Source organism: Dipodomys ordii, unplaced genomic scaffold (genome assembly GCF_000151885.1).
Source record: "Dipodomys ordii isolate 6190 unplaced genomic scaffold, Dord_2.0 Scaffold4, whole genome shotgun sequence".
Classification (NCBI taxonomy): Eukaryota; Metazoa; Chordata; class Mammalia; order Rodentia; family Heteromyidae; genus Dipodomys; species Dipodomys ordii.
In genome coordinates, this window is record NW_012267220.1 from 5,359,467 (window position 1) to 5,386,981 (window position 27,515).

Here is a 27,515-nt window from a genome sequence, read left to right on the forward strand (position 1 = left end):
GAGGGGAAGGGGAAAAACAAATTGTTTAAATATGGATACAGGTGGACCCATTGCAACAATGAGATGTACAAGTCATTATGTTGAACAATGAACTTTACAACTTTGGTGCAGAGGGTGGGGGTGGAGGGGTATAGCGGGGAGGATTGGGTAGGGGGGTGGGGGGAGGATGGGAAGGGATGGGAAGGGGAAACAAAGGAGGAGGCTACAATGCTTGATAAGAAATGTACACACTATCTTGCCCATGTAATTGTAACCCCTCTGTACAGTATTTTCACAATAAAAAAATAAAAATTAAAAAAAATCCTGCAGGCTGCAGGCCAGAGACTGCCTCGTGTTATTTATTTCTTTATTTTCCTGGTAAGATTAGCATCAATAATAGATGAAAGATAGAGAGCCATCCCAATTAGAAGTCTCAATGTAAACTACAGGTGTGAGGAAGTAGCATGTGCCAGATTAATATAAGTAAACACTTCAAAGAGAAATAACAGACAGAAACTACACTTACTCCAAGGGCAGCCTGGTAGGAAACATCTGATGGGAAAGTGAACGCCGAGCCGGTGGTCACTGGGCTGCTTGGGGGTGGGGTCACAATTAACCCAGTGGTACTTATATGAACCTGCCAAGGGGAGAAAGACATCCATTATTAAAAACCAAGACTCTCTTATACACAACAGATTGTACTGGCAAGAAGTCACATTTAAAAACCCTTACCTTCAGTTTTTTACTTCTTTGGGTGTGTGTGTGTGTGTGTGTGTGTGTGTGTGCTGGTCCTGGGACTTGAACTCAGGGCCTGGGTGCTGTTCCCTAGTTGTTTTGCTCAAGGCTGAGGCTCTACCACTTGAGCCACAGCTCTACTTCCAGCTTTTTGGTGGTTAAATGGAGATAAGAGTCTCATGGATTTTCCTTCCTGGACTGGCTTTGAACCTTGATCCTCAGGCCTCAGCCTCATGAGTAGCTAGGACTACCAGCACCCAGCCATCTTCAGTTATTTTGGGAAGACCCTTTCAGTTTATTCAATTCCAAGTTTACTAATGCTCAAATATGTACCAGGATGTGAGAATCATGTGACAAACCCTACTCACTACTATATCTGCCATTCAACTGTTGTTGGCTTTACCAATACCATCTTGCCTTGTATAGTAATTATGAGTCAAACTAATCTTTCTGTCAGTCCACTGGTCCTCTACCATCTAACAATTTCCCTGAAGATCTGGTTAAGGTGAACTGTGGCTGAACACTTATCGGTCCATCAATAGCTGAAGTCCATGTAAAATTCCTAATGTATTGTATTGTGCTCTTTTCAAGATGGTGACTTCTACCTTCTACCAGGGAAGTATAATTAAAATGCAGCTGCCGCCACATGCCTATAACAGTCAATTATTTATTAAACCTTTAAAGGAACAATGTCAAGCCAAATTAGTTGTTTTCAAAGGTGTCTTTTCCCTGATACCATCCAAGATTAATTTACTAGCAAGAAATTGAGTTATTCAGGTCATTCCATTGCCTGCATTCAATCACTCGGTCAATTTCACTCAGGTTTCAGAGCAGGTCCGACTGCAGCGCGCAGCTCTGTAGAGCGATAGTTGGGGGCAGGGATCTGACAGTGCTTTCCCTCCAATATGTATCGTTATCTGTTTTCCCCCAGGTAACCATGAAGCCTCAAAAATGCTTATTTTAGAATGATAAAAATATCACCTCCAACATGGTTGCTTCAGTTTCCATACATTAAGAAAAACAAGATTATTGGGATGAAGACATGCTCAAAGATAAGTTCCCAGAGGGACTCAAGAAAATTTTCCATTTCCCAATGGGTTAAGACTCTAAAATGGCCTGGTATTAGAAGCATTATGGCATGATTTATCTTCACAAGTAAATCTGTAGAACTGTATGTAGATTCTATAACCTTTAAAAAAATTGATCTGGGGCTGGGAAGGTGGCTCAGTAGTAGAGCGCTTGCCTTGCATGCCTGAGGCCCTGGGTTCAATTCCTCAGCATAAGCAAAAAGAAATAAAGCCGGAAGTGGTGCTGTGGCTCAAGTGGTAGAGCGCTAGCCTTGAGCTATACATACTTCAAGAGCATCTGCAAGTTGGTACACACAAAAACTTATGTAACAAAGCTCATCTCAAAGTAGATATTATTATTAAAGAATCTTTGTGGCAGGAAAAAAACCCCCACAGCTTCCAGGGCCTACTCCTTCAAATTCATCAAAGACAGGTTTTATTATCGACAGACATTTCTCTAAAAACCCCAGTTGTGGGAGCCAAAATAATTGGCAATGAGTGACCATGGCTGCAGGATGTCACTTTGTTTCTGGACTCTGGTGAAGGAGACAGATAGGCCAGAGACTGCCTTGGGTCTCTTGTCCTCACAGGTGAAGCACTGACAGATAGAACACAGACTCTTGAAATCACCGCTCAGGGCCACTGTGAGCACAAGAGCAAAGAAGAGGAACCACCAAAGAAAGACAAGGGAGAACAAGAAGCCTAAGTAGATGAGCTGAGGGCGAGCATGAACAGAGACAACCTGTTAACCTGCTATCTTCTTCTCATGGAATTACAAAAATGAGTTCAAGTCTCCTCTATCAGAAAAGACTAGTGAAGAGGACAGCGAGGAAAAGTAAACTGGAGTGGAAAATGGGCCTTTATTTTAATTTTATTTGTGTGTGTGTATGTGGGGGAGGGACTTGGGCTTGAACTCAGGACCTCTTGCTCACCCTGCTTGCTTGCTCACGACTAGTGCTTTAGCACTTATGCTATGCCTCCAGTTGACCATTTCGCTGGTGAAATTGGAGTTGAGAGTTCTCTACCCAGCCTGGCTTCAAGCTGAAGTTCTCCAGATCTCAGTCTCTTCAGTAGCTAGGCTTATTGGTGAGCCTACTGGTACCCAGCTGGATCAGCCTCCTTGTCTCCCCTGTGGCCACGGGCAGTATGAAGTGGCCACAGAAGCAGACAAAAGTCCCGGTTGCTTATACCATTGTGGGCTTCACAGAGCTACCCATGCACATATGTGCTGGTAACCCCATTGGCACACAGCCTAAAAGGTATCTTCCAGTTTATGCTTTGGAAATTCACCCTGGGTGTGATGGTTCACACCTACAGTCGCAGCTACTTAGGAGAAAGAAGCAGAAAGACAGCAAGTCCAAGGCCACTCTAGGCAAAGAGAGTGACAACACCCTATCTCAAATCAAAGAAAAACACTGAAACCCAACCCTAACTAATATATGAAGAAGAATAAAATAGGAGGAAACAAAAAAAATTGAAACTGAAGGTGACCCTGAATAAGGAAAAGGAAGACAGAAACTAGACCAAGGGAAAGAAAGAGAAAATTCAGCCTCAGGCCTCACTCAAATCTACAGAGAGGTCCTTTGCAGGGTGGAGGAAAAGGTCAGTCCTGTTTCAAATACCTTCCCCACAGGCACTGGGCTCCACGTTAGGCAGTGTTTGCCCATCCTGTAGGCTACAGTACTCAGGGCAGCTTTCCTGTGGACCTGTGGATTGTGGTTCCTCCCAATATACACAGTGCCCTAGATAAGCACTGTTTTCTGTAAACGTAGGCAGGAGAAAGCAGGCAGTACTTCAAACACCTCCCATCCTCTTCTAGAAATAACCTTTCCCTGAGGCAAAACGCTACCACGGAAAACAAACCAACTGGAATGGCCGTGGAGGGCGGGAGGGGGGGGGGATAGGGAATGGCTGAAAACTGTTTTAATAGAACACAGAAAGAGCCTTGTTTCCTAAGCTACTCAAACCCAAACAAAAATAGCTCCACTTTGAGAAGTGCTCACTCTCAGCTCTGGGGTGGCAGGACCAGACATGCGCACACCTGCCCACTGACCCCTCTACAGAAAACGTCACCAACTCAGCTCAACTTCCTTTCTCTTTTAATTTTCTCTACTGAAAAAAAAAAACAAAAGACAGCCCACACTTTCAAAGCTGAGTGTCATCACTATTCTTAGCAGAAGTCTGTCTTTTATATCAAGAAAACCTCATTGTGCAAATGTTGCTAGCTCACAAGAGATTGATAAAACAAACAAATACTGTGAAAATCAGTGAGTTCTCTAGTAGTGAGTTCTCCAGTACCAGCCCTCTTCTCCAAAATTGGATTAAAAGATTTCCCATGTGGAATTTCCAGAGTTATCTCACTTGGTGTTTTATGCTCTGATCCACAACTCAAACTCCTGCTCTGATCCATAGTCCTCGGCTACCTTTTTACATAGGACTAGTTTCATGTTTTCTCTCTCATTTTTCAATGGATGCATCCATTTAACAAATATTTATTGAATGCTTATGATATATTTTCCATATGGGAAGTTACTAGTGAACCAAACAAAGACCACTGCTTCATGTCTGTATGTGTGGCTGGTGTGTGTGGGGGGGGGGAGGGTGTATGTGTCCTCAATAAAATAGAATGTTTTAGCTAGACTCAAGCCTGTAATCTTAGCTGCTTGGGAGGCAGAGATTGGAGGATTGACATTTGAGATCTACTCAGACAAAAAAGAAGTGTGAGAGCCGGGCGCTGGTGGCTCACGCCTGTAATCCTAGCTACTCAGGAGGCTGAGATCTGAGGATCCCGGTTCAAAGCCAGCCCGGGCAGGAGAGACTGTGAGACTCCAATCTCCAATAAACCACCAGAAAACCGGAAGTGGCGCTGTAGCTCAAGTGGTAGAGCGCTCGCCTTGAGCTGAAGAGCTGAGGGACAGCGCCCAGGCCCAGAGTTCAAGCCCCACGACCCAAAAAAAAAAAAAAAAAAAAGAAGTGTGAGAGCCCCCTATCTTAACCAACGATTGGGTATAGAGGTGTGCACCTGTCATCCCAGCTGCTGGGAAGCAGGATGGCTGGTGCAATAGCACATACCTCTTTACCCCACAAGTGGGAGACTGGGAAGCCCAGACTCAACCAGGTGCAAATCAAGACCTACCTTGAAAATAACTGATACAAAAGGAGACCCAAGGCATAGGTCAACAGTAGAGTGCCTGCCTAGCAAGCATGTTCAGTCCCCAGAAGTGATTTAATTTTTTATTTTTTGTAGTACTGGTACTTCAACACAAGCCTCAAGCTTGCTCAGCTTGCTTGCTCAGCTGGTGCTCTGGAACCACATCTCTAGATTGGCGTTTTGCTAGTCACTTTGGAGATAGAATCTCCTAGATTTTTGTGTTTGGACTGGCATTGAACCACAATCTTCCAGCTCTCAATCTCCTGAGAAGCTAGGATTGTATGACCACAGGTGCCTGGCTCTCCGTTGTGAATCTTTATTCTATAATTTGATATAGGCACTTACTAAATTGTTATGTAATTTGTAATAAGCTTATTAAATATAGGCACTTATTAAATCTTTAGCATCAGTACTATATGTTTTTTTTCTCTCTCTCTCTCTCTCTCTTTTCTGCTTCCCTCAAGGGGAAATAATTTCATTTTTGACCTTTAAAAGAAAAAAATCCAAAACTATCTATATTGTTACAGTAAAATATATTGTATGCATTTTACAAAATGATACGTTAAGACAAGAAGGAAATTTCTCCTGTTGAATCAGGCTGCTTTAGACTAGACTGTGACCTTTAGACAGAGACAAATGCAGTGGTTATCTAATTGGATAATGAAAGCAGCTCTTTCCTTAAGGGCAAAGGTCATAATTAGGCTGATTTTGTAGTCTAGCATACAGGTATGATTCAAGGAAAGCCTGTATTTTGTGGATCTTAATATATATGCTACCTAGAAGGGCTTAATAACTAAGCTACTCAATAAACATTTGCCATATGAATGAATATTTGCAATCATCTGATGCATTTTTATTAACACAAGAACAATGTGTAGCTATTTTTTTTAAAAGACAGTCTAAAAGTTTTGATGAGCTAAGGAGCTTTAAGAAATGCAAGGTCAATTTCTAATTCAAATGAAACGTTTCTTCTCATGTTTCTCCCCCGCCCCCCCCCCCGTGACTCTGATGGGGAAACTTTTATCAGTGAACAAGAAGTTGCAAATATTGAGTATCTAGTGCACGTAAAGTTGGGCAGAGATCCAGTTTTAGTTGGCAAGATATCCTGAAGTAGTAGCCCTGTGCCATTTTGTAAAACTAAGAGATGAATGGTAAAACTGATTGGTATTATTTAGCTCATCTTAACCATTTTAATCTTTCCTTTGAAGATGACCGAGTCCTTCATTCTGGGTTGATAACACTAAAATCACTTCTTTCCTCCATCTTTCCAACTACAGCATCAAGAAAGGCTTTGTAAGCCACACACCAGTGGCGCATGCCTATAATCCATGCCTATAATCCTCAGGAAGCTGAGATCTGAGGATCGCGGTTGAAAGCCTGAGTGAGCATACAAAATTGTGAGACCCTTTTCCCCAAGTAACCCACAAAAAACCAGAAATGAAGGTGTGATACACACACACACACACACACACACACACACACACACACAGCTTGTGCCAGGAAACACACACACACACACACACAGCTTGTGCCAGGAAACACACACACACACACACACACACACACACAGCTTGTGCCAGGAAAGCTACCCGTCTCCAGATGTTTGAAATCCATGATGTTTCTCAGCCAGGGAACAGATGTGGAAGGCTCACCTGAGAAGGTGCACTACAGGATAGGCCAGACAGCTCACTGATGCGGGCGGCAGCGGTGGGGTTGCTGGAGCTGATGAGGACGGGGGGGCTGATTTCCATGGAGTGGCGGTGCTGGGAGGCCTGGGAGGACTTGCTTGCCATGGTGAGGGAGGTGAAGGAGTGGCGCTTTTTGGTGTTCTTCTTGGTGTCGGAGTGCTTGGGGGCCGCGCTGCCCTGGACCGCTGCCGAGGTACATTCTCCTGCGTCCCCTCCTGCAGTGGGGGGCTTATCCCATTCTATCAGCTGCTTGGCAGCCGAGTTAAACTGCAAAAGGCATCAACAAGCCAACACAACAAGGTGAGACGGTTCTGAGAGATCGATTTCCAACCTGTTTTTATCTAAAATCTGAAGTCAGCACCTCAACATCTGCTTGTGCGGGACAATGTTTTCTTTCTCTCGATACTGAGACCTCATGGTGCCCATGTTGCGGGAGATACTGAATCAAGAACATTTAATGCCAACGCAGACTCCAAGGTACAAACATTTTTTTCCCTAAGAATATTTATAACATCTAATTTTAACATTTGCCGGTAATAAATGAAGATTGCAGTCAGTTCACAGATGGCATTCAGAATAGAGCAATCAGTCAATAGGGAATTCAGGGTTGTTTTTTGTTTTGTTTTGGTCTGGTTGTATAACCTATTACCCAGTCATGAGGGGCAACTCTTGGTAAGAAAGAGCTAGAGTGAAGAATGAAACACTTCAGGAATAATACTTGTACCCCTCCCCCAAACAAACTGACCTCTTTGGTTGTCTATCTACATCTTGGAGGACCTTCCCCAAAAAGACTGGATGAAATTATTTTTTTTGTTGTTGGTCATAGGGCCTAAACTCTGGGCCTGGGCACTGTCCTTTAGCTCTTCAGCTCAAGGCTAGCACTCTACCACTTTAGCCACAGTGCCATTTTGGACCTTTTTCTGCTTATGTGGTGCTGAGGAATCGAACCCAGGGCCTCATGCATGTAAGGCAAGCACTCTACCACTGAACCACCTTCCCAGCCCCTGGATGAAATTCTTAACATTTTGGTCAGGTGATGGTGTCAATGACCTTCATGCCTGCTTAAATTTTAAATCCTAACAGGGTAAGCCATGAAATGCAAGCTACCATGCTGATCTATTTTAAAATTCCCATTGTAAAGTCAGAGTACAAGGGGTCAGTGTCTGGCTGGCCTGATAAGATCAGCAAGGAAGGAAAGAACATTCGCTTTTTGTTTTCCCTAAGGGCAAGGGAAACATTTCCAAAAAGCTTCAGTGATCACAAACTTCATCTAAGGTATGGTAGTAAAGGGAACCCATTGAACGCTTCACTTTCCACAGTAAACATTTAACAGGTCACCCAAGTAACATTCAGAGATAGAAAGTTCTCTATCTCAGCATCACAGTCAGTCAGACTTCACCAATGCCTTTCTAAAAACATACCCTCATCTAAGCTTTTTCCTAGTCAATTTGTACTGACCGTTGTCTTCTCACCTCGTGGATGACTCTGCCCTACTCGGATAATGGAAATCCTATCAGTCAATATTTAACAAAGAAATAAACTTGCTTTCCCATGGTCCCAAAGCTGTGCTAATTACAGCTCCAAAGCCGCCCGGCGCTTCTACAAACACAGCAAGCTGTGTTCCAGAGGCTCCTGGGGATGAGAATTCAGGTGACTTGTCTGAGCCACAATTAGTAGGACAAATCGTTTCCAAACACGAACATCTCTTCTTCACTTCAAGGACGGTTTGGTTTTGTTTTCACAGAATAAGCTCTCAAGAATAATCGGTGGCAAGGCCAGAATACCACGTTACCAACACATGGCGTGGTGGGGGACAACTAGCAGTAGAAAGATGATCCTGAAGCTTTCTGCAGTGTGTTTAGGGATGAAAGAATGAGTTGGGCAAAAGGTCTTATGGGAACACTACATTGGTGTTAGGAGATCCACATTTATAAATCCTATCTTAGTCTCACCATCCCATCTTCTGAGTGGTCTCCAAGAAATCAAATGCCCAAAGGTAGCCAAGTAGACTTTACTCATTGGGGTATGAGTAACTCCAGCCTAAAGAGTACAGCTCTAAGCTAGGCCTGGATGACTCACACTTATAATCCTAGCTACTCATACTCAGAAGGCTGAGATCTGAGGATTGTGGTTCAATGCCAGCTCTGGCAGCAAAGTTCCTAAGACCTTTATCTTCAATAAACTATCCGAAAAAAAAGCCTGAAGTGGCGCTGTGGCTCAAGTGGTAGAGAACTAGTCTTGAGCAAAAGATGCTCAGAGACAGCACCCAGGAGTAGCAGGCACGCACACACACACACACACATACACACACACACACACACACACACACACACACACAGAACAGAGCTCTGACAAACTGCAGGGAATCACATGGAGCTGGGGACAGGGAGCAAAGCAGACTGATAAGCAACTTCATTTTCCCCTCACCAAACTCAGTGCTGTTATACATGCCCTCCACCCCCCATGGTGCTGGGTTGGAACCCAGGGCCAAGATGTGTTTAGACAAGTGCTCTATCACTAAGCCACTCATCAGTTAGGATTGGTAATAGTGATTGTGGCTACCTTGGCAGTCCCAAAGAAAATCCTGATTGCTCTTGGTGAAAGCATCAGGCAAATCAGGCACAAAGTTTAAAAGGCTCTGTTGTAAGTATACATTATTGGTAACAATGAGAAAAAGGGTCTGACAGCTTTTAGTTTGATTTTGATGAAATGTGCAAACATCTGCTTGAACTGAGTAGTACGGGCTTTCTGTGACATTTACCTAACTATGATCTTCCAAGTTGAAAGTGCTCTGAGCAAGCTGTGCCCTGGTGGCCCACGTCTTTCTGTAATCCTAGCTATTCAGAAGTGTGAGATTTGAGGATCTGGGTTCAAAGCTAGCTCAGGTAGAAAAGTCCATGGGACTCTTTATTTCCAGTGAACCACCTCAAAGAGCCATTGGTTCAGTGGTACAGTGACAGCTTTGATTGAAAAGCTAAGGGAGAGAGCCACGCCCTGAGTTCAAGCCTCAATACCAACACATACACACACACACACACACACACACACACACACACACACAGGAAACCTGGCACAGGATAGTGATCTTTACAATTTTACATACTCACTTATGTCTTCTCACACACAAGAAACGTCCAGCGTGTATGTTAAGACTTTATTGTAAAAAGAAATGTTCTATTACATTTAGGGAAAGTAGAGTGTTTTGTGAAACATTTTCTTCCATTACCAAGAAATTTTTCTCGATTTTATAATGGATATATTTCTGTTCCAGTTAGCCCTGCACACAAAGGCCCGGAACAGCACAGACAATTCATGCCGTCTTCTTCATAGGACACCCGATGACGGCCTTAGTTAGTCCCAGTAACTTGAATGTATACAGCAATATCATAAATTCTCTCATAAAAATTTTCAAAGCTATTGAAGCATGATGGCTTTGATGAATTTGTGGTAACCTCAGCTATTTGAAACTGGGTAGTGAATCATTCCAAACAGTTAGCCTTTCACACGGTAGAACCTGAAATGATTTTGTAGTTTTTCAGAAGTCACGGTGTCCTAAGCCAAGCTGGGCAACAGGAGTGACTGGGTAGCCATTGTTAGGAGCCAGTCCTCTGACTCGGAAGAGAGAAGAGCAAGGGGCAGGACAGGCCACCCTCATCCTCCAATCACTGGCTGTCTCCTTAAACAAGACACTTGTCTAAAAATAAAACGATCAAAACCATTAACTTAATTATGGTCTAGCTACTTGAGTGCTTATTAGTTAGCCAAAACACTGAGGGTTAGTAGTACTATAATTATGTGGAGAAAGGCAAAAATCATACCTGACACATCACAGATGCAAAAGGCAAATGAATGGATAGCTACTAATCAAAATTATACACAGTGAGACTTAAATTTATTCCGTTCCTTTCCAAGTGTTTTGGAGTATGATTAGATTATAGGAGTAAAATAATTTAAACTATTCTTTATGGATAATACTTCTCAAGGAACAAAGGAGAAACAAATAAATCATCTACACATGTAACAATACTCTTAGCACGTTCCAGGTCTACAACAATGGTAGAAACTGAGTATTATAGATAATTGAAGCAAGGAGAGCATTGGTTTGCTTTGGTTTTAAAGAATCTGTTTTGTTGCCTAGAAATATTAAGAAGGAAAGGCTTCATGAGAAATGATTGTATTTATTTAAACCTTGGCTAAAAAGTGAATTTGTGTGTGTGTGTGTGTGTGTGTGTGTTGGGCTTGAACTCAGCATCTAGCTGCTCTTGCTTGGCATCTTCTCTCAAGGCTGGTGCTCTACCACTTGAACCATACCTAGGGTTGAGCATTTTTCTTGTTGATTTAAGAGTCCCCCAGATTCTTCCCAGCCTGGCTTTGAACTATGGTCCTCAGATCTCAGCCTGCTGCGTAACTAATATTACAAGGCTTGAACAATCAGGAACGGCTGTCTGGGCAAGGGCAGGGCTTTTTAAATTTTGTTTTGTTTTTTTAACAAGTCTATACACAAAGAAATATCCCAAATGAGCGGTAAAGGTGGCAATTCAAAGGCATGATTCCAGGGGTGATCAATCGAACTAAGCTGGGGCTCTGGTCCCCGCACAGGAATGAGGAACTGGGGACTGCTTCATTATTGGACACCATTTGGTCACTATCCTGAGTCTGTGATGACGCCGGGCAGAAGATCTGCATTTTTATGTCCCATGAAACAACACCCAGTACAGGAACCTATCCATTCATGGGTGAAAAAAGTCAATAAACCTCAACTGATCTTTACCGACTCAGCTCCAGAATGCTTTCCACCTGGAAAACAAAAGGAATCTCTTAAATTAGAAAGCGGCTGCTCAATAATGGATGGGGCATAAACGACACTGAAGTGTCTTATGAATCTCAGTGACTCCAGTGCAGAAGAGGGTCTGTCTGTGGTAGTATAGATATGAGGTTGCTGCTCTTGGAGCTCAGAGAGCTGACTTTGCTAGAGATCATTTTCCTTCGTCCATTGTGGTAGAGCAGAAGGAAAAGCAGCAATTACTTCTATCAAGCTGGTAACATTCACAAGATATGAAAAACCTGCTCTAGGGACCCGGCCGGCCCCCGGTGCTTAAAAGCAACACTAACAAAAGACGACTCAAAAGCAGACCCAATGTATTCAGTCAGAATTAAGGAAGAAATGATGGTGCTAAGCAACAGAGTAATTCTCCCTTCCTGATTTCTCAACAATATCTCTAAATTTCACTTCCCTAAATTAACTTACTTCAAAGTTGAAGGGGGCATTTGGATGCTAATCAATACGGTAATTTCTCTTTCCAATTTCCCAACAATTCCCCTAAATTTCTTTTATAAAGATTGATTACACTTTTTAAAAAAATTTTTTAAAAAGAAACAAATGCAACCTTAACTATCAATGACAGGATATCTTTTTATATACTTCAATCAACTCTTAGATTATTAGATCAGACTACTATTTTCCCCTTCTGCTGTCATTACTCTGCAGAGGAAAGGCTTTAGAGTAAAAAAAGAAAGAAAGGAAGTTAACATTGCTATTGTTAGGTCCTGCAAGAAGTCACCTTGGCAACTTCAAAGTATTTACCTAAGCCTTCACTTCTTCTTCTTTGGAACCAAGACAAATATCTTTCCATCTCCTAACCCCCAAGGAGAGAACTAGAGGTCCCACACTGAAGGCCATTGGTCCTGAGTCCAACACATCTGATTTTCCATTCTTAACGCTGGTTAGACATTCTGTCCCATAGCAAGGGATAGAACCCTTCAGCCAACATCTCGCCAGCCCTGCCCCCTCCCACAGGGAAGTCATTTCTACATTACACATAATACATCATCAGTAGAGGCTGTTGGGTCTCATCTACAGAATATGGCTTAGTCAAATACTCAGCCGAGCTATATTTTTTGAAATAATGAATTTATTTACAAACAGACTTTCACTACAGACCCCAAGCTGCCTTTGAACGCATTATTCTCCTGCCCAGAATGGTGGGGTTTAGAGGGCTTCGCCACCACACCCAACCTGCCTTCAGCCTTTTTTTTTTTTTTAAGAGAAAGGAGCCCATGAAGGGCATAAAGATGTACCACCCAGATAAACCAATAATAAAATATATGTTCAGGTAGAGAATGATGGCAATACTAGTTGAAATTTTTAGTTTCAAGATTTGAAATCTACCAACCAGGTTAGCTTTGGCCTAGAAACTTTCTTTCTACACATTCTGAGTAAATATTCATCCATTCAAGCATGCATTGAGAGCCCAGAATGAACAATCACTGTGCAAAGACCTGGAGATGAAGGTAACCTAGAAAGACAACATACTGTCCTTGGGAGCTCACATTCTAATTGGGAAAGGGGTAGGGCAAATGGTAACCATGGCAACAAAGCAACATGCATGGATTACAGATTGAAGGATTCACAATGGTGATGATAGTACTAATGATCCCTTGTAAAACTCTCCCAGGGTGCCACACACACTGTTCTTAATCATTGGAATCAATGTGCCCTATGGAAAGGGTCTAGTACTATTAATTTTTTAAAGGAGGAGATCAGGTCCAAAGTCAGTCAGATAATGGGAAGGGAGGTCTAGACTTGAATCCTGGCCCTCTGACTACAGTCAAGTCTTCTCTACCGCTCACTGCATCATTCATGGTGTGCTTGCAGTGCAGTAAGGGGGGGTGGTGGTGGCAGCCAGGGGCCATGCACTGTAGATGAGGTAGGGAAGAAAGTCCTCAGAAGACTAACCACTAACATCTTTAAAAAAGGACAAGGGATTGGAGGCTTGGCTCAGGTGGTAAAGCACCAGCCAATGAGTGAAAGCATCAGATATGAAGTTTAAGTCCCAGTCTCAGGCAAAAAAAAGACAGACAAATGCTACCCTTCTTCCTGGCAGTATCTGAAGAGTAACAACAGTTGTGCCTTAGACCACTCCTACTCCGCACCATCTGCACATAAGAAATGTTTATATTATCCGCAGCAAAGGAGTAAGTCGTTAAATACTTTCTGTTGTTGTTGAAAAACTTGGCTGAGTCATACTTCAAACAAACAAGAGGGAATCAAAATAAAGTGAGAAACCTACCAAAGAATGTATAATTCACTACAAACCTACAACACACAAAGTGTGAAAACCAGCCCCAAATCCTATATTCAGCACTTATTTCAATCAAAATTTTCTGTCAACCTTGTCCAAATGGCTGCTAAGACTGGATGAGTCAGCTCAGAGCTAATGGGGTTCTTAAAAATCTTCCCTTCTATTGAGAAGATAACCAATGTTTTTGAACAAAGAGAGAGGTAGAATATCAATTTTTCTTTGGACTATGTCCAATCCATGAATAAATAAATAAATAAATATGTATGTGTGTGTGTGTGTGTGTGTGTGTGTGTATTAAAAGACTCCTGAGGGGAAGGGGGAAAAGGACAAACAGACACACACACAGACACACAGATACAACACACAGACACACACAAGAAATCTTATCATAAGAGGAAGACAAGCATTCCAAGGGACAGAAACTAGGGCCATTTATTTTTTTTTTCCTTTATTCCTTTTTTTTTTTTTTGGCGGTCATGAGGCTTGAACTCTGGGCCTGGGCGCTGTCCCTCAGCTCTTCAGCTCAAGGCTAGCGCTCTATCACTTGAGCCACAGCACCACTTCCGGTTTTCTGGTGGTTTACTAGAGATAAGAGTCCCATGGACTTTCCTGCCCAGGCTGGCTTTGAACCATGATCCTCAGATCTCAGCCTCCTGAGTAGCTAGGATTACAGGCGTGAGCCACCGACGCCTAGCTATGCAGCCCTTCTTTCTCCTACTCCCTCTCTCCAACCAAAGACTTTCCATCTCTAGTCAATCTTTGAAGAACTTTTGCATTCTTTGATAAGAGGGCATCACTATAATGCCACCTTCCTCCCACCCAGGTGGGGGGAGGGTCTTGAAAACAGCAAGGTAAGGTAATCGATACCATCTCTCTCCTGCCCCCAACCCAGACCCCTCCTCACCAATATTAAACTCTTTTCCATGCCTTTCCCCTAATCTGACACTTCAATCTCTGAACCTCTGACCCTCGGAGGTTCTGTAATCCTAAACTCAGACATAACCTAGGTAGAATCTGTGCTACGAGCAAATCCTTGGTCATTTCCTTTACCAAAAGGAGTTTTAGCTTCTGCAAAAAACATGGCTTTGGAGGTTTTGCACCCAGTTCTGGATGGCTTTTTTCTCTCTGATTTGATCATTACACTGACTCACTGTGGTTATATAGTCTAATCTGAGCTCCAGCGGTTTGGAGGTTTATTTCCTCATTCAGTCATCTCAAAACCTCTGGCAGAGAACTGTTAGGGGGCAGCAATGTGTGTGTGTGTATGGGGGGAAGCAAAAGCATCAACATCTACAGAGACTTAAACATTGGTTTATAAGATGTAAGAAAAGTAGTTGAGCTGGGCATGGTGGCTCATGCTTGTAGTCCCTGTATCCTTTGGATGCTACGGCAGGAGAAACATGATTTCAAGCCTAGACTGGGCTACATAGTGAAAGCTTGTCTACAAAAACAAAGCAATCTACTGTGAAATCACAATAGGTCTTAGAGGAACAGTAGAGTGGAAGGGAATCCCAATCCTGAGCAATTCCGTGTATTAGCCATCTTTTTGGTTCAAAACCTATTGTTCTTGCCAATTCTAGAGACACCCTGACTGGGTATATTTGCCTTTACTTTCATCCCATGCTTGTGGTTCTTCGTGAGACCTGCCTTTCTGTGAATGTGAGTCCAGCTCCAGTTCAAGATATGCTTTTGCCTTTGTTTCTTCCTTACTGAGTAAGCACTTAGTATTTGCTACAATGTACTGGACACTGTTCCCTCTAAATCCAGATGCTCAACTGCCTGTATCATTATGGTCCAGTACATTGATGGTAATGTATAATCTAAGAGAGGTGTGTATTTAATATATTCAATCTAGTGAACATTAAGTTCTAACCTACTCTACATAAAAATATCCCAGTCTCTCACAATACCCTAAAGTTAAAACAAAGGAGGAGGCAACAATGCTTGATAGGAAATGTACTCATTACCTTGCTCATGTAACTGTAACCCCTCTGTACAGTATTTTTACAATAAAAAATGTATTAAAAAAAAACCAAATTCACCTAACATTATGTCTATTCTATAATACAATGTTACGTAAATGAACCGGAGAAAAATAAGAATGGAGAAAAGGAGAGGGAAAGAGTAAAAGAGGGAGGGAGAAACGGAAAGTAGAGTAAAACTATTTACCACTAAATTTTGGTAACACAATCTGCTTTTATATTGGGAACTACGTAGGCCCTAACACAGGCCAGAATGAATAGTTCTGTAGCAAAAGCAAAGATCATCGCATAGAACAAAGCTCTAGTCTGATTCCTACAGTTTTCTTTACACCCCGTCTGAAAGGGTCCTGCAAGACACGAACACTACTGACACAGCTGAATCGTGGTGGGTGGTGATGGAAATCTGCCTCCGCTTCAGTCCCCTGGGGGCGGAAGCAGGTGATGCCAATCCCTTGAAGCTCCTGGAGCTTCAACTGATAGCTTGACATCAAAGAGATGCTTCATAGTTCCTAGAGACAGATGACTTGCTTAGCACATTCTGATGCTCATCGAACAGAAGAGGCAAAAAGCACAAACATACTTTCCACTTGGGCAGAAGTTTACCCTTTGGAGTTAATCATCTGAGTACATAATTTCAATAACCTAAGTGACTCAATGACTCTAGACATGGGCAGATCTATCCCTGCCAACCCGTGCCGTCTTCACCTGCCCAATAACAAAACCAGAGGACTGACTACCTTTACATGCATCACAAATGAAGCATGGGCTTGTCACACTGCTAATACCTGACAAGTAGAGGCAAGCCTCTGCTACCCACCTGTGATGACTCGTACTCTTAAGCATAACCATTCAACTACGTAAGGATGCTTGTAGTTTTCCATGACCCACAGTTAGAATATGTAAATAAAGTATGAAAGGGATTGTATGTGAAAGATCATTTTCTGTTGTTTACTTTGAAAGCAAGAAGAATATATTTGGACACACAAGAACCTCTCAAGGGTAGGAATACCATTCAAGAGTCGTAGCTCATTTCAATTCCTTTTCCAAGGATGGAGAATAGTCAAACTGACAGGATGAAGGCTCTGTCAACCTCGAGTCTAAGCAGGAAACCGAGTGCTAGCTACCACGACACATGTCTTGTCACATTGCTCTTCACAATCATGCCAGAACAAATGCCTCAGAGCAAAAGCACAGCAAGTAAGTGATACTGAATTTTTCTTTTTAAATATGCTTAAGATAGATGCTTGGACATTTTAAACAACAGAATTCCTTTCAGTCCCAGTCAATTGATGATCTGTGCTTGCTCTTAGTTTTAGTTTTTACACAACTTTCCGACTTCTCTTGGAGAACCACAAGCTAGTCATCATATTGCCAGCTAGCCCTGACCCCTCAGCCATCCTGGGGGGTGGGCTCAACTGTGCGTTCGTTTTGTTGTTGTTGTTGTTGTTTTTGTAAAATGCTTTCAGCTTTGTCTTCCTCAAGAACTGCTTCTTACTAAAGAATACGTTTTGATATATACCTTAATGAAGGACGGGTGTGTCAAGAGTACCTTCCTAGTTCATTTTTGTTTGTTTTTAAGTTTTAGCACGGATTTATTTTAGTATATAGCAGGGTTAAAACTGGGAGAAATAGAAAAAGAGGGAAAGAACTAGGAGTTCAAAACTCCCTTAGTTCATCTTTAATTTGTGCTTTCCTTTAACATAATAGAACGACGCTACTGTGTTCTAATTCTGATGAGGTGACCGACAATGAAAGAAAGAAACAAATACAGTAATTTCCTGCCTTACTTAGAACCCTACTTACTAGTTTGTTTGTTTGGGGGCAATACTGGGAATTGAACTCAGGGCCTGGCAGGGCAGGTGCTGCTCTTGAGTCACACTCCCGCTCACTTAAGAACTTTTACAGTCTGATGCCAAGACCAGCAAATGGAAGAGAAAAATCTGGAGATAGTATAATGAGAAGACAGCAAGCATACTATACCTTGAACAGGCACAGGAATGCTTTCAGCCAGGAGACAAAGGAAAAAGAGTTTCAAACATTTCAGTTTCTGTTAACTGAAAGACAGAATGAGGGAATTCTTCCTGATCTGCTCACTGATGCCAAACAGGGTCTTCCTGAGACCTCAGGGTGCCAGAGCTTCTTAATATTCAGATTGCATAATTAAGATTCATTTACTAAGCTGAATACGAATAGGAGTTGAGATGTTCCAGATAGACTTACCTCCACATATGAAATGGGAAAGATTCCAATTTTGTCTGCCAGCATTCCCTCAGCCCAGTTTTCGTCTACTCTGCGGATCACAGTCAGAACATCATCCTATAAGAAACAGTGGATTGTGAATCTCCCTGCTCCCATTCAATTTATCATTTAATTTTCCTTCTCAATGAAAGCACTGAAGCTTTAAGCATATATGAACAAAACTACTACAGCCTATCTTTAGTACATAGCTCTATAGTTTTCTTGAACTAAATGATAACTATCAACCAATCAATCAATCTCAATCCAAAGTTGTAGACAGCTGTAAACTATCACTGTCTACGCAAGGAGCTGGATGCTTATCTTACTGATTTCCAGAAATTGCAACTTCAAAGGCTACTCAACAACATCTGGACTTTTTGTTTAAATCGCTTTCATGCTCCCTACTTTCTCCCTCTGATAACATACCAACTGCCCTCTGAATTGCACCGCCTACTTGCTTTTCTTCACAAAAACACCATATTCTGCTCAAAATTCCAAACTGTTTATCAATTTAGTAAACAGATTCCTGCATGTGCTTTTCAGCAAAGAGATCTGCATATAAAATAAGGAAGTCATGATATTTCCATTTCACAATTCAGTCCTTTACCATCCCTGGGTAGTATACATACCCTTCAAAATCAACGGTAGCTCTAATATGCTCTAAAATCATGTCACGCAGAGTATCAACCAGAATGATCTTTCACAGGAGGGGTCAAAGGACAGAATTATCTCCCTTAAGACTCAAAGGAGAAGACCTACAGGTATTTTTTAGAAGCATAATGAGATAGTTGGCACAAAGTTTTATCTTTTTGCAAGAGGAAATATCATCCATATTCCACAGAGGGAAGCCTCACAGGGGAACGGAAAGCAATCTCCCCGCAACCTCACCTTGGCAAATGGCAGGCAATCTTTATCTGCTTCCTTGTCTTTCACTTCAAAGTCGTAAAGTGCTTTGCACTGTGGTGGGGGCTGAGGTAACGGCTTGATAATCTGCACAAAGTTGGTGGGGAAAAAGCCATGGACTCCATTCACCTCTCCATGATACCAATTTTCATCTACTTGTCGTCGCAAAATGATGATGTCTCCTTTGCTGAATTTAAGGTCTCCAGGCTCCTTTCCTTCGTAGTTATATAATGCTTTGGCACATGGTAACTGAGGTATACCCTTAAAGAAAGAGAGAAAGAGATGGATTTTAATGAACAAACAGTCTAATAATATCTCTAACGATACAACTACACAAATCACTGTCTTTACATGAAGGTCCTATCCACACATTGCACTTGGAAGTAAGTCTTGCAGAAAAAAAACTATTTGCAGTCAGGCATGGTGGCTCATATCTATAATCTGAGAGACGCTGGTGGTGAAAACTGGGAGGGTCGCAGTTTGAGGCTAGGTAAAAGTGTGAGAGCCTATTTCAATCATGAGAAAGCCAGGCGGCAGTGGCACACATCCTATCATCCTAGCGATGAAGGAAGAGTAAATATACTGTTATCCAGAACCACCAGGGCAAAAATGCTACTTGTGGTTGGGAGTGAGGGCATGGCTCAAGCAGTAAAGCACCTACCCAGCAAGTGCAAGGCCCCAAGTTCAAACCCCAGAAACCTCCTCCCCATAAAAGAAAAAAAAAACTCACGTGTTACCAATCAATAATCACTATTAAGCAAATCTTAATAATAAGATTTAAAACAGAAGGTTATCTGTGCACCAGCCACAATCTAGCTTTCTATTCCTAGATTTAACGTAGTGGGAATTCTAGTCTGTTGGCCTGGTATTATTAGTACATGAAAGTATAATCGTTGGGCCTGACTCTAGTATGAAATTTTAAAATTCATTAAAATAAAAACAAACTTCATCTAACTACTTTATTAGGATCAATGGTGAGTGCTGAGGGAAAAAAAAATCTTAAACAGAAGTACCACTTATTGGTTTCCCAATTGCTCTTAAGCATGACTGATTTTTTAAAAAAAAGAGAGAGATCAAGAGTAAGTCTGAGTGAACATTTGCCGATACAGCTTCTAATGTGGACAGCACATTACAGTGTCTCAGAAACTCAACAAGTATTTATCAGAGGCGGGTCGTATGCCCAAGACCGGAACCCAACAATGAGTAAGGCAGTCCCAGCCCTTCCCGTAACCTGTAAGTATTCTGTCTTTTCCAATGAACTATTACTCAACTTTGGCCTTTCCTGCTTGGGAAGCATTGTTAGGCTGATGAGCTAAGAGAGGAGATTTAAATGTTACTGCCTTGCATTATGGTAAAGTTGTGTGACCCCACTCCAAAGCAATTAAATCATGAAATGGATTAAATATAATACTTGGAAATGCACTAAAGTGTCCATCCATGAGCATTCGCTGGCGCGTGAATACCTCTGGGCATTCTGGAGCCTATCATTGGTTCAAAGGATAAATGGTAAATCAAACATGCCTGTAGTAACTCCTTGAATTACGCTGGAGGCTCCCTTTTCTCAACTCTTTCTTTATGCATTCATTCCCCCCAGCAACTGTGCTAAGGCTGAGGACTGAACACAGCTCAGTTCTTTTGTTTTGAAGAGATAAGACATCAGAAATGGTAACACAGTGTAGGAAATGCAAAGGAAGAGCTGCAGACGTGGTTGATGAACTTGAGGTTTGGGGGTGGAAATGAAACACTGCCCAGTTCTTAGATGACACCTAAGAGTCAGCTGGGCAAAGCTGGAGTGGAGGAAGGAAAGGGGGGAACACTCCTGGCAGGGGGATGTATGCTTGTGAGCAGTAGCATGGCAGACAGGACGACCAAGGTTCACCAAGATCCTGACAATCCTGTGGAAGAATGAAAGAACCAGACATATAGGAGAGACAGCTGGTTCATGATGGGTCTTGTGTGGCAGGTCAACAACTTAAAGAGCTTGCTGGATCTTGTGAGCAATGATTAAGTCCCTTATAGGAAGCACCAGTAGACAGGGTATGATCAGGTGTCAGGCAGTTCAGCAGACTGGAAAACAGACCTGTAGTGGGTGGGTGGGTAACAACCCCGGGTGAATTACTGGCTTAAAAATCCTTCATTTTTCTGTGGTGTGTGTGTGTGTGTGTGTGTCTGTCTGTCTGTCAGGATATTGACCCCTGAGCTCTACTAGCTCAGGTTAGTAGTGCTCCAGCACAACTTCACTTCCAGCTTTTATGAGCAGTCTGTGTATGTAATGTATTGGAGATAAGAGTCTCATGAACTTTCTTGCCTGGCTAGGCTTGGAGCCTTGATCTTCAGATCTCAGCCTCCTGAGGAGCTAGGATTTACAGGCGTGAACCACCAGCACCTGGATGAAATGCTTGAAACTTTAATCATTCTAGTAAGTCACATTACTCATATTATTTCTCCATACTTTCCCCAACAACAACAAAACGAAAGGCAAAGTGTTGTCACAGTTGTATACCTTTGATGGCAACAGAACTTCCTATTAATGTTTTTAATGCCTGCCTTAAGACCTGGCCTCTAATGAATGACCCAACCCTAGTTACACAGCCTTCACACAACCTGACATGTAATTCTACTGCTCCCTCTTGCTCCCTACAAATCCAGGAACTCTGGTCCTTCACGACAAACCTGGTCCACATTCCATTCAGCACCCAACTTCATGCAAGGCAGAATTTCAATTTTTGTCTCTCCTCACCTAGGCTTGATGAAATTCCCTACCACGTCTGTCTTTTGGGGAAATCCGGTTGTCACCACTTAACAACATTTTCCTGAGATAGGTTTGAAGAAATCCAAGTGGATGAACACAGCAAGAAGTGTTGCTGTTCCTGTGGGGGAGGGGAAGCTAGAAGGAGAAAGCAGGTGAGAACCCAATGAACTCATGTGGTTCATGAGACGGATTCAGAGAGAACAGAATCCACATCTTGAATCCCAGCACCTTCGTGTACTAGCTGTGTGACCCTGGTTACACAGGTTAACCTCTCTGTGCCTCATCTGGACTGGAATTTAGTGAGTTTATGTACATTAAGTCCCTCAAAATGGCCCAGAAGGCAGGAAATGCCACACGCTAACATTATCATTACCATAACCACCACAACCGTCGCCTGGTACGAGATGGACACCTGCCGAGGTGTTTTTCTCCACACTGCTAGATGCTTTCTTCCCTTTGGATGCATTCACGTGGCAATTACAGTTTTTAATATATATTCACCACAGAACAATGCAGAGAATGCCCCTCCCTACAAAGGGGTGAGGATTTGGAAATGTGCATTTCTGAAGCACCCCATTTGTTTTCTGAGTCGGACCCATTCATCTTCTGGTTGAACAGAAGAAATTACAAATTCACTGACACGCACCGTTTAATAGGGGATGGCATTTTAGATGGGGCTGTAGTTCATCTTGACAGGGCTAATGGAAGGCACTGGAAGCCTGCATGAATTAATTGAAAATCCTATTACAAACTCAATGACAAATAACTCTATTCACCATTATGGCCCATTCACTCAATCTTCCCCCACCTCAATTAGCTCTATTTGGCCTACTCTGCCCAAATCTATGCCAGCCAAATCCATGCACCAAGATTCAGACTTAGTACTCTTAGAAACCTTTCTGCACGGTGCCTTGAAGGGTCTGTACAGTTCCCAAACGACCCGCAGTATGGTCCTTTTGTGATATGCTGTTGTGGGAACCCGAGGAAATGTATTGCTTTATAGATCACATCCTTACACCAGTGGCCTAATGGATGAATTAACTTTTCCACAATGCAAGTCTATTAAGTGCTTCTAAAACCATCAAGTCTTCTTAATTGAGCAAGTGGCAAGGCAAAAATGTATTATGATAACAGCGGTAGACATTATGGCTAGCCTAGGGTTGCAGCCCTGTGATGCAAGCCAAAGTTCATTAATTCACACTGACTTGCTAAATGCTGACTGCCACGGTTATTTCCATGATCAATAACCACAGAGAAAGAGCCATGAAGCTTATGGCAATCTAACCCAGGAGCAGACATGTGTGCATCTGGCAGTGTTTTTCTATGGTGTTCTTTTTCAATTACATTCGAAGACACTGAAAAGCCAGTTTGTGTCAAGTTTCTCCAAAGAAGGTTTCCCACATGAAATGCAACGAGTTTCTCCTCTGATTTCAAATCAAGCAAAGTTCAGTGATCTTTAGAAGACTTCTTCCCACCCAGACTGCAGATGATTAAGGATAAATGGTTAAACCACTTGGAAGAGCAATAAAAGAACACATTTTCCTTCTGCAACATCTGAAGGCTAAAGCCCAAAACAATAGGTTTGAAAACCTGGGACTACTCTGGTGGGTAAATACATCCCAGAGCCCAGGGAGGCGAAGTCTCCTCATTCATCTCCTTTCAAAGGTCTGGGAGTCATGTCAGCACCCGAGGCCTCTGCCCTCCATGCCTTCCGCAGGCTTTCTAAACGGCTGCTCTGCTTCTGGATCCTCTCATCGGGCCAGGGCCCCTGGGGTTCCGCAGAGCTTACATTTCACTCGGAGACTTTCACTTGGCTACACATGAAAGGGAGGCTTAAAGGGAGAGAAAGCCAGGGAGAAGCCAACACTGCAGTCTAACCTTGGGTGTGCGCCTGTCATTCATGCTTGCCAGTTTTATCAAAGAGCTTGGCCATTTAGACAGGCGAAGTATTAGAACAATTCTGCAACTAGACCACTTTTAATAACCAAGGGAATTCTTTTGCTGGTTACAACAACAAATAAAAAAAAAAGACGCAGGACGGTAGATTTACTTTTCAAATAATCTCTGCATCTGAGTTATAAACACAGGTTGTTGTCTAAAGCATTAAAATACCCATGCGATCTGCACACCAATCGTTTTGATTAAGTGCTTTCCTCTTCCATTTATATGCCATCGTCTATTCTAATATATCTGGCCAAATGCTACTTGATGATCGAGCTGTGATTCTAACAGGTAAATAAAACATTCACTGTCAATTTATTTTATAGACTCGAAATGCCAATGCTCAGATATACATGCAAGACAACCTCTCTAAATTCAAATGCCTTCATGCATTTCTTACCGCTCCATAAAGTAAAAAAGATTCAATGGCCTACTAAAAAAGAAAATCTAAAAAGCATTCTTCTAGTGGGAACAGCTATAAAATGTGGATAACTTAATAATTTAGTTACATTTAAGTTGGAACATGCTCTGCCTGATCTCAACTTGACTTTCACAAACTTTCCAGACAGACCTGAAGCAAACAAATTCACAGGAGCTGGGCATGGGTGGTGCATCTTGTAATCTAGCTACTCGGGAGGCTGAGATCTGAGGATCATGGTTTGAAGCCAGCCTGGGGTGGAAAATGTGTGAGTTTCTAATGTCCAATTAAGCATCAAGATGCCAGAAATGGAGCTATCACTCAAGTGGTACAGAATGACCCTTGAGTAGAAAATCCAATGGAGAATGGGAGGCTCTAAAATCAGTACCAAAAAAAAAAAAAAACCCACAGTAACAATGTACCATACACAAGTAATGAACAACTAAATGAGTTGAGGAAAGAATTTTTCAAAATGTGTTTTATGTAACAAAATGTATGTTGGCTTTTCCCTACGAAGTATAATATCCATCAAGATGTAATAACAGTATTTCATAAAGCTACTCTTCCTTCACAGTTATTAAGTCTTGAGTTTTGTTCTCCAGGAATCTAGGTCAAATAATCACTAAGCTATGACTTGACCATCATTTGAAATGTCTCAACAGCAATGTAATATCTAAGAGGATTATTACAAGTTATCTCCAGCCCCCATATTTATTCTTTTTTGCTCTTATTCTACTGCTCCAATATCCTCTTTTCTTACACACTTGTTTTCTTCAGCATTCTCTTGAAGTAAGACTCTTTCTATGTAGCCAACCCTTCTCCCCTACTCCAGATCTGGTTCCAATTTGACTCTGGCTCAAGAGTACAGGCTAATCAAGACCACCCTGAGAATGCATGCTGCAACCCTGTGTAGAAGGCAGTGTTGTAGGAAGGAGTGAACTATGGAACATGGTTGAGAAAGTTCTCACATTTAGGAGACAGGCAAAACTAAGAACTACAGAGACAGAAAGATAACTGGCAAAATAGAACCACAATAGCAAGAATAATTCTTGAAATGTGTTCTTGTTGACGTCATCAACATTTACAATAGAGACGCGGTTCCCAGTTACATCTTAAGCAAATAAATGCTCCGGCCCCCATTTGCTGTTCAACCTCCAATTTTCTGTCCTCAGCAAGCAAGTTACTGGCAGTCTTCATTTCCAACTTCAAACATGCCATTCTTTCTTCAGTGAAATTCACCAAGAACAGCTGATCTTCTATTTTTCACTTAGAGTCCTAAGCGTGTGTTTGTGTATATGTGAATAGCATATATATACATATATACATACATATACACACATATGTCACTATGTATCCACAGCTGATATTTCTTTCAGTTGAAGTTTTGTTGTCTCCACAATGACTACTTCCACTGTTTACAATCAGATACAAATAATACAGAGAGATCTGTCGTGTAAGGTCAGACTTCTTCACATTGGAGGGCCAGTTGCCCTCAGGACAGCTCAGACATGGCCTACGTGGGTCAGATTCCCCCATCATCCCCACCCAAGCCTGACAAAGGTACTGCTCTTCAGCATGCCCAGAGTACCTTTCATATGCTGTTACTATGGCCTTCTCTCTCAGTTCACACTCTATTTTCTCCTGCTGGACCATAGCATCCAGGACCTGGGACTATTAACTTTCAAGAATAGGTAAAACAAATCAATTATTTTAGAAATCAGATAAGCTCCTGAGCCCAAGCCTCAGTGCCACCACTAAAGGTGTATGTGTGTGGGGGGGGGGATTGGAAATATATTACATTAGGTTATAATGTACCCAGTGGAACTAAAGAATAGAAAACACAGGGCTTACTTATGAAAAGCAGACGCTGAAGATGAGAAGTGGGGATACTCTATGTGGTTACGTATTTTCTATTAGAAACAGATATTATTTTAGCACTAAAATGTGGAAGAAAATGAGCCAAGTGTGATGACATACACCTGTAATCCTGGTGCTTGGGAGGATGAAATAGGAGGATCGAGAGTTTATGGCCAACCTGAAGTATATTGCCTAGGTAACGGGGACTACCTAGAGAGGCCCTGTCTCCCAGACAAAAGGGGAGGGAAGGAGGAAGGGGAGAGGGAAAGGAAAAGGAGGAGAGGGAGAGAGGGAGGCAGGGAAGGAAGGAAGGAAAGAAGGAAGCGAGGGAGGAAGGAAGGAAGGGAGGAAGGAAGGAAGGAAATGTAGGATGTAAAATTCTAAAGTGCTTGCTATCAATTTTAATATTTTATTAAGTGATCCACTCAAAGAGAATTAGCAATATGAAAGATAGCTTATTGTACCCACAGCCTTGCTTGAGAAACAAAACATTTTAGCTATAACTGAAGCCTTCACTAGTATTCTTCTCCATTCACATAGTTGGTTAGCATTAAGAAGAAAAGCGGAGTAGACCCTACCTACTGTCTGTACCCACACACCCATTCCTCTTCGCACTCCCACTTGCTCCTGGCCACTCCTGACTAGGATATTCAGTAGCTTAGATCATTGACTCTCAGACTTCAACACGCCATCAATACAGCATCAGTGAAACTCCTACTGTGCCTGCTACTCAGACTCTCTTACAATAAGCAGACATTCCAGTCTGCTGTGCTTACGTTTCTTTATGGATGCAAAAAAAAAAAAAAAAAGAGCAAATGAACACAACGTATCCAATGGTGTTGTTTTTTTTTTTAAAGCAAAGAAAAATAGGACATAAATTGTCTCCACAATCATACTCCCTGCTTCTGCAAGGCCGTGTGACTCCATTAATTGGTGTGATTTCACTTGGAGAGCTTGTGTCTACCGAGGGGTCCCGAGGCACTGAGCATCACAAAGCCTGAGGGTGTGGCATGTCAGCTGCGGGGAATATAATGAAAGCCTAAAGAGTTAAGGGGCTAGGTCACCGAACCCGTGAAACGCGTGCAAAGTCATTCCCCAAGTCACCCTCAAAAATACCTGCTTCTCAGACAAACACCAAAGTGTGATCCTCATGACCAGCTATCTAATCATTTATAAGCTATTTTTAAAGAAGAGAGTGCAAGATGGTGGTGGTGGTGGTGGTGTGTGTGTGTGTTAAGAGAGAGCATGAAAAACAGGGATAAAAATGGTAAATGGAGACACACCCAGAGCATCCTTCTTCTAGTAACACAGTAAGAACTGGTACTTTTCAAATTTTAATAAGGACACAGGGATCTTGTGAAATGTGTATTGCTGACGATGTGGGTCTGATGGGGCATGTGGTTTCAACAGCCCCCCCCCCATATCTGGGGAACCATACTTTTGAGTATCCTCATCCTTCAGTCTCCTTCCTCTACTCCTTTGTTGAGTCTTCTTTCTCAGTTGCCGAGAGCTCCACCTCCTCATCCTCCTTTTTCTATCAAAATTCACTCTTAAGATGATCATCTATTTCCCTCTTCTATTTGTATTCAATGTGTGTGTGTGTGTGTGTACACGCGAGTGCATGCACGAGCCAATACTTGAACTCACTTTGCATTCTTGCTTGACGTTTTGTGCTCACAGCTGCTGCTCTACTACCTCCAGGTCTTTGCTAGTTAATCAGAG

General features: G+C 42.3%; 1 protein-coding gene across 2 annotated transcripts in view; it reads right to left on the reverse strand.

Annotated features, from left to right (window-relative positions):
• Sh3rf1 (SH3 domain containing ring finger 1) overlaps positions 1-27,515 on the reverse strand; it is a 144,950-nt gene that overhangs the window by 33,716 nt on the left and 83,719 nt on the right. For both annotated transcript variants that reach the window (XM_013026578.1, XM_013026571.1), the window contains exons 3-6: positions 18,811-19,086; positions 17,905-18,000; positions 6,585-6,887; positions 506-616 (exon numbers count right to left, since the gene is read on the reverse strand). In XM_013026578.1, coding sequence (XP_012882032.1) covers positions 506-616; positions 6,585-6,887; positions 17,905-18,000; positions 18,811-19,086 — 786 coding nt within the window. The remainder of the gene's footprint in view (positions 1-505; positions 617-6,584; positions 6,888-17,904; positions 18,001-18,810; positions 19,087-27,515) is intronic.